Raw genomic sequence first — 17,475 nt, 5'->3', positions numbered from 1 at the left:
AGAGGAACCTACATGTGAAACTTGGGAACGATTCATTTGGTACATTCTGTGTAAATACTCTACAGATCTCCATGATCACAAGTTGTGCATGATCAATTTTGAGACCAATTGGGAAACAAAATGGTTGACTGGCAGTCATTTCGAGTTTATTGTCACTATTTGTGATGAAGTTCTCGATGGATCTCTCCAATATGTAGGTTCCTATGGCCACTAGTCCCTAGTTATTTGTGTGATTTATTTGGGGACTGATCAGACAGCCGTCATTTCGTTTTTTGACATTTGAAGTAAGCTACTGCCATTTTAAAAATAGTGATGATATGAATTGTTTATGGACTGATAATAGATTTCAACAGCAGCGGCGTCATCAGATATCAAAATGAGAAACATTGGTTCCATTTGTTCACCAGGAAAACACTATGTTCTTTATTATTCTTTATTAAAGAAAACTGCTTCCTCAACTCTCACGTAGGTAAAACAAATTTTGTCCAGTTCTCGTTGGGTAAAATTCAGCTTCAACATGAATTTAAGTAAAGCAATCCTTAGTGTATCATTGATGGAAGGAGAAACTGTGAATAAGTATATTTACCCAGATAGACGCAAAACAATTCTTAACTCAATGATTTGTAAATTCATCTTCAGGGCACAAAATAAGGGTCGAATTCAGCAAACTGTCATCAAGTTGGCATCCAAACAGATGGGCGTTACCAATTTTACTAACTGCAGCACAGAAGAGAAGACAACCTAAGATTCCATATACCCCGATGGGTTCGTTGAAAAAAATTACAAGAACGATAATATAAAATATTCATTACACTTTATTCTCAGTCGAGAACAGTGAAACAATACTTTGAAGACAGATTTACATTCTAGGTGAGTAATCTAACCTTTGTATATCAACATCATTGGACATCTCTCACGCTGGATAGTGGACTGTGCCCTACTCTATATTGAGGACACTTATCACATGCCAATATATACCTCACATTTTTTTTTTCATTTTGGTTTAACATTTTATCATTTGTTCCTCTTGCAACAACATTCATGCAAAAATATTAAAACAAGAAAAATTCTCACATACTGTTTTTCTTTGTCATAAATAACTTCCATTTAATAACAAGTTAAAATTGCATTTACACAAACCTTTGTTAATTACAATTGTCGCAGGTCACTTTTTCTCCGTGCTTCGGGAAAAGCAACAAAAACATTCAGGTATATATTCACAAGTTAAATAATTCATATTACACAGTTCTTAAAAAATGGGCTTGTTTGGAATTATCCAACTTTTTGTTTTGAAAAATGCAAGCTTGGAATTTAGCTTGATGGTGATAATTTCCTGCCTTTGTAATGAAAAACAGGTGAAATTCTGTGTGTAATATATATAAGCAGTATTTACACATTCACCTGATGTAACAACAGAGCTATCCTTTCGCACCATTATGCTTTGCATATTGTTTCTTCAAGATTCGACATTCTTTACACTTAGACCAGTTATAGAATACTCTTGCGTGACTTTTTTTAATGCACCATACAGAAAATCTACTTCATTATGTTCACAGTAGATACACCGGGAACTACTTCATTATGTTCACAGTAGATACACCGGGAACAATGTTGATATTAAACATCACATTTCCTTTATCAAATGATGGCAAATTATACTTATATTAAAGAATGGGATCATATTTCTCTTTCATAATAAAAAAAAAAAAAAAAACCATCATACTGGCTTTCTGTGTAGCTATTTAACTTCACAGAAAGCTACAAATTCCAACTGACGAAGTTGGGCAATATAAAGCTAACACTTGTTTTTGAGATGCAGGTACAGATTTTCTACGAAATAATTTCATTAAATCAAGAGATGTCTGCCCAAGAAAATACATTCACATAATATACAAAACATTAAAATTGTTTTTGATCGACAATTTTATACATCAGATCAAGTGAGCCAGAGGGCAATATTAATTAAATTAAAAACAGATTTTGATCTTAATTTTCAAGAATTTTATCAAGACAGGTGGGCATTTTCCCACCCTCTTAAGTAGAACATGAAAATTCTGTCACTAATTGACCGATAATATCAAATTTTCTTGCACTTTTCCGCACATATCACAGATGTAGCTAAACTATAATGCAGTAAAATTACCCATGTCAACTGAAACAAAAATAGCTTGGTTTTCACACAATTCATTATCCACTGGAATACATAGCTGCTCCACTTTGTGTTTCTTTTCCTGTCTCAGTTAATAATAGCAGTCAAGGACAAGTTTTGAATAATTTCATAGAAAACAGATTTATTTATTTTAATCTGCACCGTCATTTACAAAATACCTCAGCATTTTCTAAACATGATGCATCATCTATTTCTATCTTTAAACATTTTTTTGTTTACTCGAGAAACATTGATTCATGTCAATACACTGTTAAGTAACAAGGCACTAGGAAATGACAGGGAAATAGTTCCGATATAAAAGGACGGCTCAATCTATTTTAATGATACAAGTCTTTAAAGTTTCAACAGAAATCGTCTTCCCCTCTATCTCCAAAACAAGTCCTTGAAAGCGAATCTGGGTAACTGTCTCGCAACCATTTCTCTGAGAAAGTTGTGAAGGAGACATTATGCATTATACAAAGGACACATAATTAACATACTATATATTATTTTTTCTTGTAATAAATATATTGGTCCTAAGACAGGATTGATTAAATAAACACATTAACATAGTCTAACAACAGGAGGGGACATCCAATTTCTTGCAAAATGATGAAAAGACTTTTGGCAGCTTGCATGACCTAAAAAGAGGTCACACATTTTGCTATTTGTCCCAACAATTTGCTAGAAGATGAACAAGAAGTAAAAGACAAATTTGTTACCCACCTATGTAGATTATCCCCACCTATATATTAAAACAGGCTTTCCAAATCACACAAGTGAAAATTAAAATCATCAAACTGACCCCTGGCCTCAGTGTAATGTAGTGTGGATTGCACATAAAAATTAATACCAGATTTAATACAATGTAAAATATTTGTGAGATCAGTAGATACATTCCTGGTCTTCCTTTTTTTGCGAATTCACTTCACTGTCTCTCCCAAAAAACGGTAAAAACATGACTTCTCCAATATGATTCTAATTCACAAATTAGCACTTATTTTCACAAGTTCTTGACAACAGTCCAGGTAGGCTGGTACATACCTCCATTCCCCTCAATATTTGGTAACATTTCCTGGATAGGCTATGTTCTTGTCAACCCGTCACTGTAAACCAGACAGGTTTTGGCTTACTGATGGACGAGAAAATGAAAGATACAAAGACCTCCAAACGGTTTTTTACTAGAATATTGTTCACCAAAATACACATCATTTGTAATCCTTACTTGTAGTAGGAGCTGCCACAGAAATTCTAAAAAATACCCCTTAAAATAGTTTTTAATTCACACCAACTCTAAAAGAACAACAATGCTATCATACTTTTTGACTTCACAGGTCATACACCTTTCATCAAATATAATATTACGCAAGTGAACACTGAACATCATGCACAACTTTTTCTTTGGTATCTTTAAATGTGGAATATATAATTTACAGGCTTTTTGTAGAATTACAAGACTTTATTTAGCACTCCAGTTTTACCTTTTGAATTTTTATTCCTAGATCTCAAATTCTCTGCACTTGTTTTCTTTTGATGATTTCAATTCCTCCAGGAGTTTGTATACCGATAAATTTGTGATTCATGGACAAGTTAAGTGGCATGACTGAAAATGAGTATTCTTGATATTTCTATGATCACATACTAGCAAGCACTGTTTATGCTGAAAAATATTTACAAAATACTTTTTAATGTTTCCTGAAAATAAGATGCTAGGACCGTTTCCTATCATGTGCACAAGACAGAGATCTACATATGGGTTATTAACTACCTAGGGTAAGTTTTTCATTAAAAAGTATCTATACAGATAACAATATCTGTAGCGTTCATGTTGCATCCCCATGTCTCCTTTTCAATTTACCTTTCGCAAAAATGATCATGCAAAATCCAAAGTAAATCTTCCACTCGTATTCATTTTCTCTTCAATCATCAACCTTCCAACATTTCAAATTCTAAAGAAAATATTTCCATGAAATCCTTGTTGAAAATCAAGATATGCTGCCTTTTAAACAGATGTCATTTTGCTTATTCCTCCAAAATAAGTTGGTATTTAGTTCTTGAACTAATGGAATGAAATATTTAAATCTGATTTTCGTTTCCAATATAAAGATCTGCATGTGAAGCTTTCCCATATGAAAATGAACTGTTTTTAAAGGGACGAAAGTAATCCATTTTACATTAATCACATTTAAGTTTATAATCAATGGATTTAAGTGCAGTGGGGTTGTTTTTTTAGCAACTAATTTTTAGTAATTACCTACAATATAAAGTTGAACTGTGCAGTATGCATGCATGGAGAATTTGAACTGTGCTTGCTTAGTTTCAAATCCTAACTTGTCAGTTTCTACCATTTTTCATAAGACTGGTACTATTCAATTTTCCTTAATTTCACAAAAATGAGATATTTTAAAAATTACATGGTATAATACATTAACAACAGATAAAACAAAGACACAACTTTCTCTCCAAAAAAATAGCATTCCTCTGCAGTCATAATGTGTCAATCAACATGCAGCAAATTTTCGTAACAGATCTGTGGACAAAAATTGGACACTACTTCACTTCCTTTCATACACAGATATACAACAAAATTGTTACGACATTCTTCCGCCCACAAATTATAACATCCAACCAATACCAGCTAGCAACAATTAGCCTGGTTAACTGTATAACAATCTCGCGGGACAGTCAACCAAGGCGCCTGTCATTTTCATAGGGACTCAAATGAAGAGGCGTTGTAACCTAGGTGTTTTGAATTAGTATAATAATCGCTGCCACTACTCTCGATGCTACTGTGATCGTCGGTGTCACTCTGGGCACTGCCATAGCCCAGGATGTCAATTTCATCTGCAAATTAATAAAACAAGAATTAATTATTACATAAATTTTCAGAAATTTTTGCAACAAAATATGTTTTAAAAAAATGTTATCATTTGGTCACAGATCCACTCATCAGCACCAAAATGATTTCTCCAAGAAAAAAAAAATAAATAAAATCTAAACATGATAACATGTACCAATTCCTGAAGTGATAAAACCATAGAACTTACCCGACTCAGAAGTAGAAGAGGTAGTTGAATTTGTAGATGTGCTGCATTCACTGATACTTCTTTCCTGTCTCACTCTATACTGGCCTTCCAACAATCCTTCTAAGCGACGTTGCAAGAATCTCTTTTCTCTCTTTAATTGTTCTTTTGCATGTAACTTTTTCCTTTCACCATCTTCTAAGTTCTGAAAATAAGATGTATTCCGTTAAGTTAAATGGATTTTCATTTGACATTCAATAATTTCTACAAACTGAAGGGAGATAACTCATGTTGTACTACAACTTTTAACTTCCTGAACACAGATGGATTCACATGGCCTTGTGTGACAGGCTTAAATATATTGCATTTTTTAATTGGGTATGGTTTGACTTCATTACATTTCATTAGTTGACTTGGATAGTCTTTTTTTCTCTGGTAAACCCAGTTCAAACTGATAAGACTAAAAAGAAAAATTGTCAAGTTTGCCATTTCTTCACAATTTTATGACATTGCCGATATGTAGGTTACACTTTTTTTACAATTCTGTTGCCATTTTGCTTTCCCTTAAAATATTTGATTACATCTAATTGCAATTATTATGATCAGTCCAATTATCCAAATCTTTTGACAAGGAAATGCATGAACATTGAATATTACAGAGTAAACGAAAATAATTGCGGGTTTTTTTTAAATGTCTTGATGGGGATCGGGGTCATGACCTAAACACTACTTCTTTATAACTGAAAAAAAAGAGTAAAGCACAAAAAATAAGTGTTAGCAAGATGCTAGAGACAAACAATATAATTTTAAGTACATTTGTATTAGAAAAATATATCTTGAAATTCTGCTTTGTAATCTATAAACTATGTAACAGTACTCACCCTAATAAAACATTTGGTTTTTGTTAACAGTCCCAGTGTAGTATGGCGTGATGTATCGGATCCAACAGGAACCACATCTTTTAATTTTTCAAGGCAGTAACGTAATTGTGCCCTCCTGAAATATGAAGAATTCCATGCTCACCATCATGAAGTTAAATCTATGTTACCTTATTTATTTCCAAGACAGTATAGAAACACTTAAAATTCCAGAAAATAATATTCCAGCAACGCAAGAAAGGTAAATTATTATTATACCTTTTATTTTGTTTAAATATTATGTTCCATTAATAAGTTGCAACAGCAAAATGCATTTAGCACGTAAATGATCTTCCCCATAATAATTTCTCCACATATTTTATATTCCTTGATTATTATTCCTGGTGTGGTTCATGTGCCCCAGCGCCTATTAGGCTTATGGGCCCATTCACCGATAGCCCTGCTCCAATCTTCTGCAAGCCTCAGTGGGACTAGCTGGTGTGTTGAAAATAAACACATTCCTGGTAACACGCCCACTTGCTGATCGAGGTCAAGTTCAAAGGCTAAACTTATTACACACACCGAGCACTGTGTTACATCTGTCATGTGACTATCGTAGATACACACTATGTATACACATTACCTGCCACAGTGTATACATGTACACAATCATGGCCGCCCCTGCCTTTCATGTTACATGAGTATTGAGACAAATCTACCACTTCCATAAGAAATTATCGAATAAATCACTATAGCCACAGAGTATGCGAGCGTCCCGTTAAGAATCGATCGTCCGCTTTTGTTGTGATTGGGTCCTCCTGTAGAACCCATTACACGGTGCTGTTTCATCCTGTACATTCACGTAAAAATCAATACACTCTGCTATCGGTAATGGATTTCTAACAGACGATATATATGATCCAAGATAAAAAATATTTTCCATCTATCCCGAATTGTAAATAAACTTACCTGTTCTTCTCTAACTCGTTGTGGGTAGATCTGGAAGGAAACAAAACATAACTTTAACACATTATGATTTTCGTGCAAGATGTTTGTTTACAAAATGATTACACGATTAAATGCATTTAAACGGAAATCAAGACAGTTTTTGGTATTTCTTCATCAACAACATAGTTTTTAGATCATTTTACTACAATAGTTTCCAACTTCATTATTTCTAAATCTTTAATCGAAACAAAGACATCGGGTATATACAAAGGTATCCAAGAGTCGACACGTCTTTTGGCACGCGTTCAGAAAGTCATGCCGTTTCCACGTGCACATTTACATACGTGCGGATTTGTTATACGTAAAGCAATTAAGCAATATACTGAACAAGAATAGTCCAATGTAGAAAAAAATGAATTAAAACCTCGAAAATTTCACATAGGCATACTCTCACATTTCCCCACAAAAACATAACCGATTTTTTTGCCCGCCAAGTTCAGAAGTTGAAACAATGCAACACGAAGCGACTCGTGAACAAAGGCAAACATTAGAATCTGAAGTACATGAAATGCAGTAAAGTGATATTCCAAAAATGAACTAGATATCATTCGTATAGAACATCTAGATCTTATATCTTTAGAAATAATTTCCTATCTGATTATCTCCCGAGGCAAAACCTGAACGAAGGGGTGGCAACCAACGCTGCAGAAAATTTCTAAGATAAAACAATGCATTCTTTCAAAAATCCGCTCAAATCCATTAACAACATGTTCATAAAATGAAATTTATCATGCACTTGTTGCAAACAGCAAGATATCATGCAAAATCCTGATGGATTCTTCCTTTGTTTTGTTTCTAGACCGAATCTTTCAAAATGGCGGACATTTTTTCTGGTCAACCAACCTGCCGCGGCAGAGCCTAGAAAATTTTCTGGTGTTGCTAATCTAAACGCGATCGACACAAAATAATGGACAAAAATTGTTAAGAAATGATTATTTTATCAGGATCCGTAAAAATATTTTACCTATGCTTAAAACTGACGGAATATTCAATGAACAAAAAACATCAACAAACACTGTTGATCAGCTGATTCCAATATGGCCGACATCACGAAGCGACACGTGAAAACAAAATAATCAACAGAACTGCATAAAACGTACCTATTTCCCTGAGATTTCTTGGGTTTGGACTTTTTCTTGCTCAAATATTCAGGCATCGGAGCCGTAGATGCGTAGCCATGTTCAGCTTCTGTAAATCAAAGAAGAAAGTTGATCACTAGTGCAAGTTTCTCAGCTGTCAAAGTCATGCCGTTGCAACGTGGCATAGGAAACGATACAGAAAAAATTCTGTATAAAATCAAAATTACCTCTCTCTCTTCTATCTAGGAACTCAGCAGCTTGGATAAGTTGAGATATGTTGAATGCCATATTAACAGAATAACTAAATATTTGAATTAAAATAAAACCTAAGGTGGGAGCTGCCAACCTTGCACCCCGGCTGTCAAAATTTGTTTTGCCTAGCGCACGTTGAGGCAAGCGGGACAAGGTTTGTTTACCTTGCGTTTGAATCATCGGGTAAACCACGATGATTTGATTGGTCGATTCGATTAGTGACCCAGTCTTTCGACTAATGAGAACGTCTGTCACAAACGACTGTTCGGGACGATCTTATGTCAATCAAAACTATGTCACGCCCATATGTCGAGTTGTAAACAGCATACGTGTGTGACACATAGATAATTTCCACTCACGAGTTCTAGCGAAGCAATCGAAAGTTATGTCAATTTCTGAAGTATGTTTATCAAGATAAGTTATTTTCTGAAATTGTGATTCAAAAGAAAGATTGTACTAAGCTTATATAGATACACCACTATGCAATATCCTCTACATATAGATATTAGACTCGGTCTACTATTGCAGGGACTAAATATCAGTTTAAAATATATATATATAATTCACATATGAGTTTTGTCAGACATCGCTATAAGACTTTTATAAACTTCCAACATAAATTTTCGAATGTCTGACACAGATAATTGCTGGGGGGTAAATACCAATATCATCTAGATATTGGGATCTTCATTTGACTCATTTATGTTTGTAGCCTATACATTATGTAGATCTAATGCTTTAATTGTACTGAGAATATTTGATTTTAATTTGACCAGCCCCTAGAATTATCCGGGGATATTCAGGCCTAACTGACCGATTACAGTGTCCGGTGGGACATAGAAAATGACCCATGACCACCGCCACATGTCCATTAAATCACTGTTAATTTGACATTAAGCAATACTAAAGGAACATTATTTGTGATTAAGCGTTTAAAACTACCATTGAATATTTCAATGCACGTCATCTGTAATTACATGTATGTGTGAGAACGTGCGGCAATTAGATTCCAGACACAGGGGCTTCCTACGTTCCTACAGCAATGTAGCGGGACTGGACCTGGCTGAACACCTGTGGCCAGGTAATGTTGACCAAATGGTTAGATTAAGATATGTTTATTATTCAAAGTGTCACGTATTGATACATACATTATATATAAAATACAAACATCATTTCATTAAAACATTCAAATACATCCACACCCAGTCATATTTGGCCTATGAGACACTATTACTGTACATGTAATATTTTCTCATGATAATCATTTCAATAAACATTTGATAAAAATTTCTGTCTTTGCTGATACATATAAAATTATAATTTTGCGACATCTTTTTGTAAATAATATTCTTTCATAAAAAAGATCACTTTATCTATACTATTTAAAAAGTTAAAATTTTGTGATATCGCTTCTGCCTCATCAAAGATTATAGGTCTAATATCAGATCTTCATAAAGCGTCTAAAACCTCAATATATATATATATATTACGATATATCCAAAAACATATGACGCATGTTCAAAGGTAGCCTCTATCTATATATGGTATGACGTCACAATCGGTGCGTTAAAATTATCAGCCCCAGGTCATGATCACAGTGTCATAATTAGTTGATACTCGAAGTGTGATGTTTATGATTTTGAAAATGAACCCATTTAATTCGAATTTGGACATACGACCGCATGGCTCTGGACAAATAAACTATAGTTCTGAGATTTGTCTCTCAACATACATGATGTAGTACGCGCTTCTGTCATGTACTAGTTGTGATTTATGCTGGATGTAGCATCTGAACAGGGCCGCGATATGGAGACTTTACTCAGGGTTAACAATATAATCGAAATTATTGAACAGTCATTCAATTAATGCAGAAATAAATGTTGTGATCATAGGTCAAATTTTAACGATTTTAGATATTCATTGCATTTATATTAATTTGCACGTTTTTTTTTTTTTGTTTTTTTTTTCGTAATCGAGAATACATGCATCATATTTAAAGGTGTTAATCTCTGACAAAGAATGACTAATGATCGACTGCGTAAAAATAGACTTTTGTCTATCTTTCTACTGCATACCACTCCGGCAGAAATTTGAGATTCAATAATTACTTTCGGTTTTGTATATTAGGACGGTGTATTTTAGTTTCCATTTGTTGCCTGTTAATATTAGACTCATACTATATAAGACTGTAATTATGTATATTATTTTGTAACATGCAATGTATATTCTGCTGCCAGCAGTGTAGCCTCTAATCCAGCCACTGTAACAAATCATAAAACGTAAATCGTACATCCTTCTCTAAAATTCGAAAACGTTTGTGATTTGACTGAGCAGGCTAACAGTCGTGTATATAAATTCTTTGTCATGATAAATGTTTTAATACGAAATTAACGCTAAAAATATAGCGGATCTATTATCTATAGTTATATCATACAACTTAATTGTGATTCAATGTATCACTTTATCTAACCACTTTATCTAAAATTAATGATATCGTAAGATAAATCCCAAGCTAAATATATGTTAGAAATATAGATTTTGTCATAAATGGGATATACTTATTCTCCAATACAATGATAAGGTAAATGTCGTTTCACTTTCACGTGCCAATCATTCTTTAATGCAGTAAATTATTGCTGTGTAAGTTTTGAGACACCTCACGCAAGTTTTGAGACACCTCACGCAAGTTTTGAGACTCCTCACGCAAGTTTTGAGATACCTCAAATATGTTTAGAGACACCTCGCGTAAGTTTTGAGACACATCACGTACGATTTAAGACACCTCGCGTATGTTTTGATTCCAGGCCAATTTGTAATAGGTTGTATACAATACACGCTCGTTATATAAACCTTGAACATGTAAAACGGAAGCATTCAAGCATGTCCGACTTTTTGGCCTACGCTGCTTCCAACAAATAAGGTACGAGTTTACCGGTCGGTTCTACAATTAACAGAATTTAAAATAGATCACATATTTATTGTTTTCTTATCCGATAAATCATCCATTGTCTTTTTGTATTCTTTCCTTTTGATAAACTCGCTGTATATATGTTATGACTGATTATTTATGAACTTAATGATGCGTGACACTGAAATAAAATACTGATTTATGTTAAATTGCAAGCTCTGTGCCATGACAAGAAAACGTTGCTTTCCTCGGGTAATACCGCTAGAACTACATACATGTATATAAATGATATCAAGGACGAAAGACACCCCTCCACAAGGACGAAACACACCCCTCCACAAGGACAAAACACACCCCTCCACAAGGACGAAACACACTCCTCCACAAGGACGAAACGCACCCCTCCACAAGGACGAAACACATTCCTCCACAAGGACGAAACACATTCCTCACAAGGACGAAACATACTCCTCCTCCAGGACGAAACACACCTTACAAGGACGAAACACGCACCTCCACAAGGACGAAACACACCTCACAAAGACGAAGCACCCCTCCACAATGACGAAGCACACCCCTTCACAAAGACGAAACACACCCTTTCACAAGGACAAAACACATCATTCCACAAGGACGAAACACACCCTTCCACAAGGACGAACACACACCCTTCCACAAGGACGAAACACGCCCCTCCACAAGGACAAAGCACACCCCTCCACAAGGACAAAACACACCCCTCCACAAGGACGAAACACACCCCTCCACAAGGAACGAAACACCCTTCCATAAGGACGAAGCACACCCTTCCACAAGGACGAAACACACCCCTCCACAAGGACGAAGCACACCCCTCCATAAGGACGAAACACACCCTTCCACAAGGACGAAACACACCCTTCCACAAGGACAAAACACATCATTCCACAAGGACGAAATACACCCCTCCACAACGAACGAAACACACCCTTACACAAGGACGAAGCACACCCTTCCACAAGGACGAAACACGCCCTTCCACAAGGAAGTGAACTAAAGTGAATAACACTGAACAAGTCAAAAAGATAACCATAAAACATTCTAAAATTAAAGATAAATGGTTACCGCCTTGTATTTCGAATGCTCTGTAGTCCGAAGGCCCGATAGTCCGAAAAGTGGTAATATTGTAACGCGAATAAATGGTTATATTCAAGTATGAATGGTTTCCCATTACGTATATCACGTGTGTCACAAGTTTGAAAGTATTTATACATACGAAATAAAATGAAAATAAAATCCGAAAGAAAAAAATCTTTGTGCCAAAAAGCGCGAGGATCAGTAGTATAATACTTGACGTAGTGTCCTTTACAAGACGGCGCCATTTTGAATTGACTGGTCAGCGCAACTTTAGCGTTTTCTGAGAAAAGAAAAAACGAATATTGATATGAAGCAAAATAACCACATTTTCTACCATCTACCAAGAGCTATTGTTCCTTACTGTTAAATTGTTTTCGCGCCAAGACTTTATCTATGAATGGTTCTTTTGAAACATCTGACATTGAATCTTTTATAAGCTAATTACTGATTTTTAGAAATAAATTGAAAAAAATGAAATAAATATAAGTAGCAATTTCGAGTAGTGTTGGCTTAGAATTATATCTGTACACCATGTAGTGATATTTACCTATTTTCGGACTATCGGGCCTTCGGACTAGTGGGCCTTCGAACTAAAAGTCTTTCGCCATAGAAGGGTAATTTAAATGGTACCATTGCATCATCTGCAAATGAAGAAAAGTTCCGCATCGGGTACTCTATACAACTCCACACCCCCCGTAGTTTGTGTATTATGATGTATGTACATATATATATCGTTGAAAAATTGTGTCAAGTCCTCGTGATTTAAAGTATGATTCATTAGATTTGACGAAAGCCTTTGAACAGCCAGGGTAACTTATTACCCAAGTATAGTAGAACTGTCATCTGAAATATAAATGATAAAGGGCATTGTTAGGTCTAAACAAATCATTTCCGAAATTTTCAGTTGGTAATCATTTTTCATAAAACGTACGAAATTATATAAAAACTTGTTGCATCTTTTTCGGCATAGCCGTATACTTTTCTTTTGGCCCCGGATATGACGCGAAAGGTGGCGTTACTGGTCAAGATGAAGAATACAAAATACAGATATACAGTTAAAGACGAAACAAAATTAAGATTGAATGCAAGCTGAATAAGTGGATGTATCTATTCAAATGACACTTTAATAAAATAATATTCCTCGTATTTCTCGTGTAGACAGATTGTAAACACTTTACAAAAAAAACTTTATTTGTATCAAAAATACTAAGATTGCTTATTTTAATAATGGCGTTCATACAATCTAACCACACACCCAAACTCTGACCTCCACCCTCCTATCCACTTCATTCGTGAACGTACTATGAATCTGATAACATATATAACCTTTGTTGTCATTGACGTAGCGTCTAAGTATAAATATAGGTGTATATATATCTACCAGCTGATTTATAACAGTCGGTGGAGTTTTCAGAAAACATATTTCATCAGATGTATTTTTAGGTGTTCTAAAATACATGTAGGTACACGTTTATCAAGGCTGCATTTTACAGATTCCATGTAAAGATTACATTTTACATTTACAGATTAATACATTTTACATGTACAGATTACTACATTTTACATTTACAGATTAATACATTTTACATGTACATATTAATACATTTTACATGTACATATTAATACATTTTACATGTACATTACTACATTTTACATGTACATATTACTACATTTTACATGTACATATTACTACATTTTACATGTACAGATTAATACATTTTACATGTACATTACTACATTTTACATGTACATATTACTACATTTTACATGTACATATTAATACATTTTACATGTACAGATGAATACACTTTACATGTACAGATGAATACATTTTACAGGTACATATTAATACATTTTACATGTACATATTACTACATTTTACATGTACATATTACTACATTTTACATGTACATATTAATGCATTTTACATGTACAGATTACTACATTTTACATGTACAGATGAATACATTTTACATGTACATTACTACATTTTACATGTACATATTACTACATTTTACATGTACATATTAATACATTTTACATGTACAGATGAATACACTTTACATGTACAGATGAATACATTTTACATGTACATATTACTACATTTTACATGTACATATTACTACATTTTACATGTACATATTACTACATTTTACATGTACATATTAATGCATTTTACATGTACAGATTACTACATTTTACATGTACAGATGAATACATTTTACATGTACATTACTATATTTTACATGTACAGATTAATACATTTTACATGTACATTACTACATTTTACATGTACAGATGAATACATTTTACATGTACAGATTACTACATTTTAAATGTACAGATTAATACATTTTACATTTACAGATTAATACATTTTAATATGTTCTCTAAACAGATGACTATAACAAACTCACCATAATTTGTAAGTTAATCGTACATTTCAATTGATTGATTGTGAGTACTTATATTACAGACCAGAGGCCACATATCCCCCACCCGCTAAATAAACAAACAATCCCGTTCACATCAGGTCAATGAGCCATCGGGAGTCACCGTTGAAAGAACATCCTGAGAGATGTGGCTCACTAACCATCCAGCATCATCATGCTTTGGACTTCCCAAGGTTTCCCCCACCCTCCCCATCCCACACTCTAAGTAGACCTTTTTTAACAGAATGAACGAAATGACATTTTTTTTAATTTCACCTTTCATTCCCATTCTCCCTATGTTTACCATCAGAGTGTAGAGTCGTATACGTTTCATCAGATGTATTTTTAGACGTTCTCTGACGTAGGTACACTAATTTTATCTTCTATTAATACAATCGAGACTGTTGTATCATACATTTACGCTTACGGGGGAGGAGGGGGGGGGGGGGGGTACACGGTTCACGGGTGGGTTTTTTTTTTGGGGGGGGGGGGGGGGGGGCGGGTGGTGGTATTACCAATCTCGGACTCCCATTTCCATTGTCGGTAGATCTTATCCGTGCCTTGTAAACGACAACTCATTCTTCTCTGCCTTCTAATAAGAATATTGCAGAAACCAGAATTTACCTACTGTCGTATTTGGAATCTTTGATTTCTCTTACGTCTACACTTTCTTTTTGAGAGTAACAAAATGTTCTCTGATCCTGCATTGCCTCTTGTGTTTATAGTTGACCATTCGTCTCTGTTAGGGAAGACTTGTTTGGACATTCTCTCCTGCGAGGGAAGGTTTCTACGAAGTCTTCTGTGAGGGGGATTTCAATACTAGTAGTAAGCCCCCTTCTGTATCTGACACCCGTCCTCATAATCCTCATATGAGGCTGGTTGTTGGTGTCTCCCTGATACCGTCATCATGTGAGTTCGTCTGTTGGTGCCACCTTAACAACTGCACTTATATTGTATTCTCGTATCGTATGAGCCTGACTGTTGGTGTCTCCTTGACATCCGTCCTCGTATTGTATGAGCCCGGCTGTTGGTGTCTCCTTGACATCCGTCCTCGTATTGTATGAGCCCGACTGTTGGTGTCTCCTTGACATCCGTCCTCGTATTGTATGAGCCTGGCTGTTGGTGTCTCATTGACATCCGTCCTCGTATTGTATGAGCCTGACTGTTGGTGTCTCCTTGACATCCGTCCTCGTATTGTATGAGCCTGAATGTTGGTGTCTCCTTGACATCCATCCTCGTATTGTATGAGCCTGGCTGTTGGTATCTCATTGACATCCGTCCTCGTATTGTATGAGCCTGGCTGTTGGTGTCTCATTGACATCCGTCCTCGTATTGTATGAGCCTGACTGTTGGTGTCTCCTTGACATCCGTCCTCGTATTGTATGAGTCTGGCTGTTGGTATCTCCTTGACATCCGTCCTCGTATTGTATGAGCCTGACTGTTGGTGTCTCCTTGACATCCATCCTCGTATTGTATGAGTCTGGCTGTTGGTATCTCCTTGACATCCATCCTCGTATTGTATGAGTCTGGCTGTTGGTGTCTCCTTGACATCCGTCCTCTATTGTATGAGCCTGAATGTTGGTGTCTCCTTGACATCCGTCCTCGTATTGTATGAGCCCGACTGTTGGTGTCTCCTTGACATCCGTCCTCGTATTGTATGAGCCTGGCTGTAGGTGTCTCCTTGACATCCGTCCTCGTATTGTATGAGCCCGGCTGTTAGTATCTCCTTGACATCCGTCCTCGTATTGTATGAGCCTGACTGTTGGTGTCTCCTTGACATCCATCCTCGTATTGTATGAGCCTGGCTGTTGGTATCTCCTTGACATCCATCCTCGCATTGTATGAGCCCGGCTGTAGGTGTGGCCTTGACATCCGTCCTCGTATTGTATGAGCATGGCTGTTGGTGTCTCCTTGACATCCGTCCTCGTATTGTATGAGCCTGACTGTTGGTGTCTCCTTGGCATCCGTCATCATCATCATCATCATCATCGTCGTCGCCGCCGTCGTCGTCGTCGTCTATCACTTATTACCAGTTCAATAAGGTATGATGAATAGTAAACACCCTGATATCATTTGGACTTATTCTATTTCCTTGTGTGGATTGTGTTCGATGATTGTTGATATGCCTGATAGTCCGTCCTTACCACCCTATATAGGTATTATTTTCAGATTGTGATTTTACCCGGATTCGACCCAGAGTACACGGCGGATGTTGTTGATATGCCTGATAGTCCGTCCTTACCACCCTATATAGTTATTATTTTCAGATTGTGATTTTACCCGGATCCGACCCAGAGTACACGGCGGGTGTTGTTGATGAAGCAGAAGATGCTTACCCTCCCGAAACCTAAGGTCTTATTTTTCTGATATGTTTTGTACTTTTTAAGGTCTCCTTGCATTTAAGCATTGAGGTTGATTTTTTTTAATTTTCATTGGGGTATGAAAAGATTTTTTTTTGCAAACTGCGTAGCGGATTCTTACAAAGTTTGCAAAAAAAATCTTTTCATACCCCGATGAAAACAAAAAAAATCAACCTCAATGCTTATAATTAATTTCAGTTATTTATCTTTTTCTAATTCAAAACATGTTTTATGTACAATTTTACGGGTTTTATTTGGGATTCTTTTTCTCAAATCAATACGCAACGTCAA

The 17,475-nt window shown here is 35.5% G+C and overlaps 2 protein-coding genes across 2 annotated transcripts; one reads left to right on the top strand and one right to left on the bottom strand.

The window, feature by feature from the left end:
- Nucleotides 1–797: 797 nt before the first annotated feature.
- On the bottom strand, nt 798–8,533 carry LOC117340034 (max-interacting protein 1-like). Its single transcript, XM_033901784.1, has 6 exons — nt 8,344–8,533; nt 8,138–8,225; nt 6,999–7,028; nt 6,054–6,168; nt 5,197–5,377; nt 798–4,993 (listed from the first exon to the last, which is right to left on the bottom strand). Exons 1-6 carry the CDS (start codon nt 8,402–8,404, stop codon nt 4,857–4,859), a joined length of 612 nt encoding a protein of 203 aa, XP_033757675.1. The 5' UTR covers nt 8,405–8,533; the 3' UTR covers nt 798–4,856.
- A 3,018-nt stretch (nt 8,534–11,551) lies between these two features.
- LOC117338955 (mucin-7-like) lies at nt 11,552–12,307 on the top strand. Its single transcript, XM_033900320.1, has one exon. The coding sequence runs from the start codon at nt 11,552–11,554 to the stop codon at nt 12,305–12,307; it is 756 nt and encodes a 251-aa protein (XP_033756211.1).
- Nucleotides 12,308–17,475: the final 5,168 nt, after the last annotated feature.

This window comes from Pecten maximus, chromosome 12 (assembly GCF_902652985.1).
Source record: "Pecten maximus chromosome 12, xPecMax1.1, whole genome shotgun sequence".
NCBI classification, from domain to species: domain Eukaryota; kingdom Metazoa; phylum Mollusca; class Bivalvia; order Pectinida; family Pectinidae; genus Pecten; species Pecten maximus.
The sequence above is the reverse complement of the archived record's forward strand: the minus strand, read 5'-3'. Positions and strand labels throughout refer to the sequence as shown.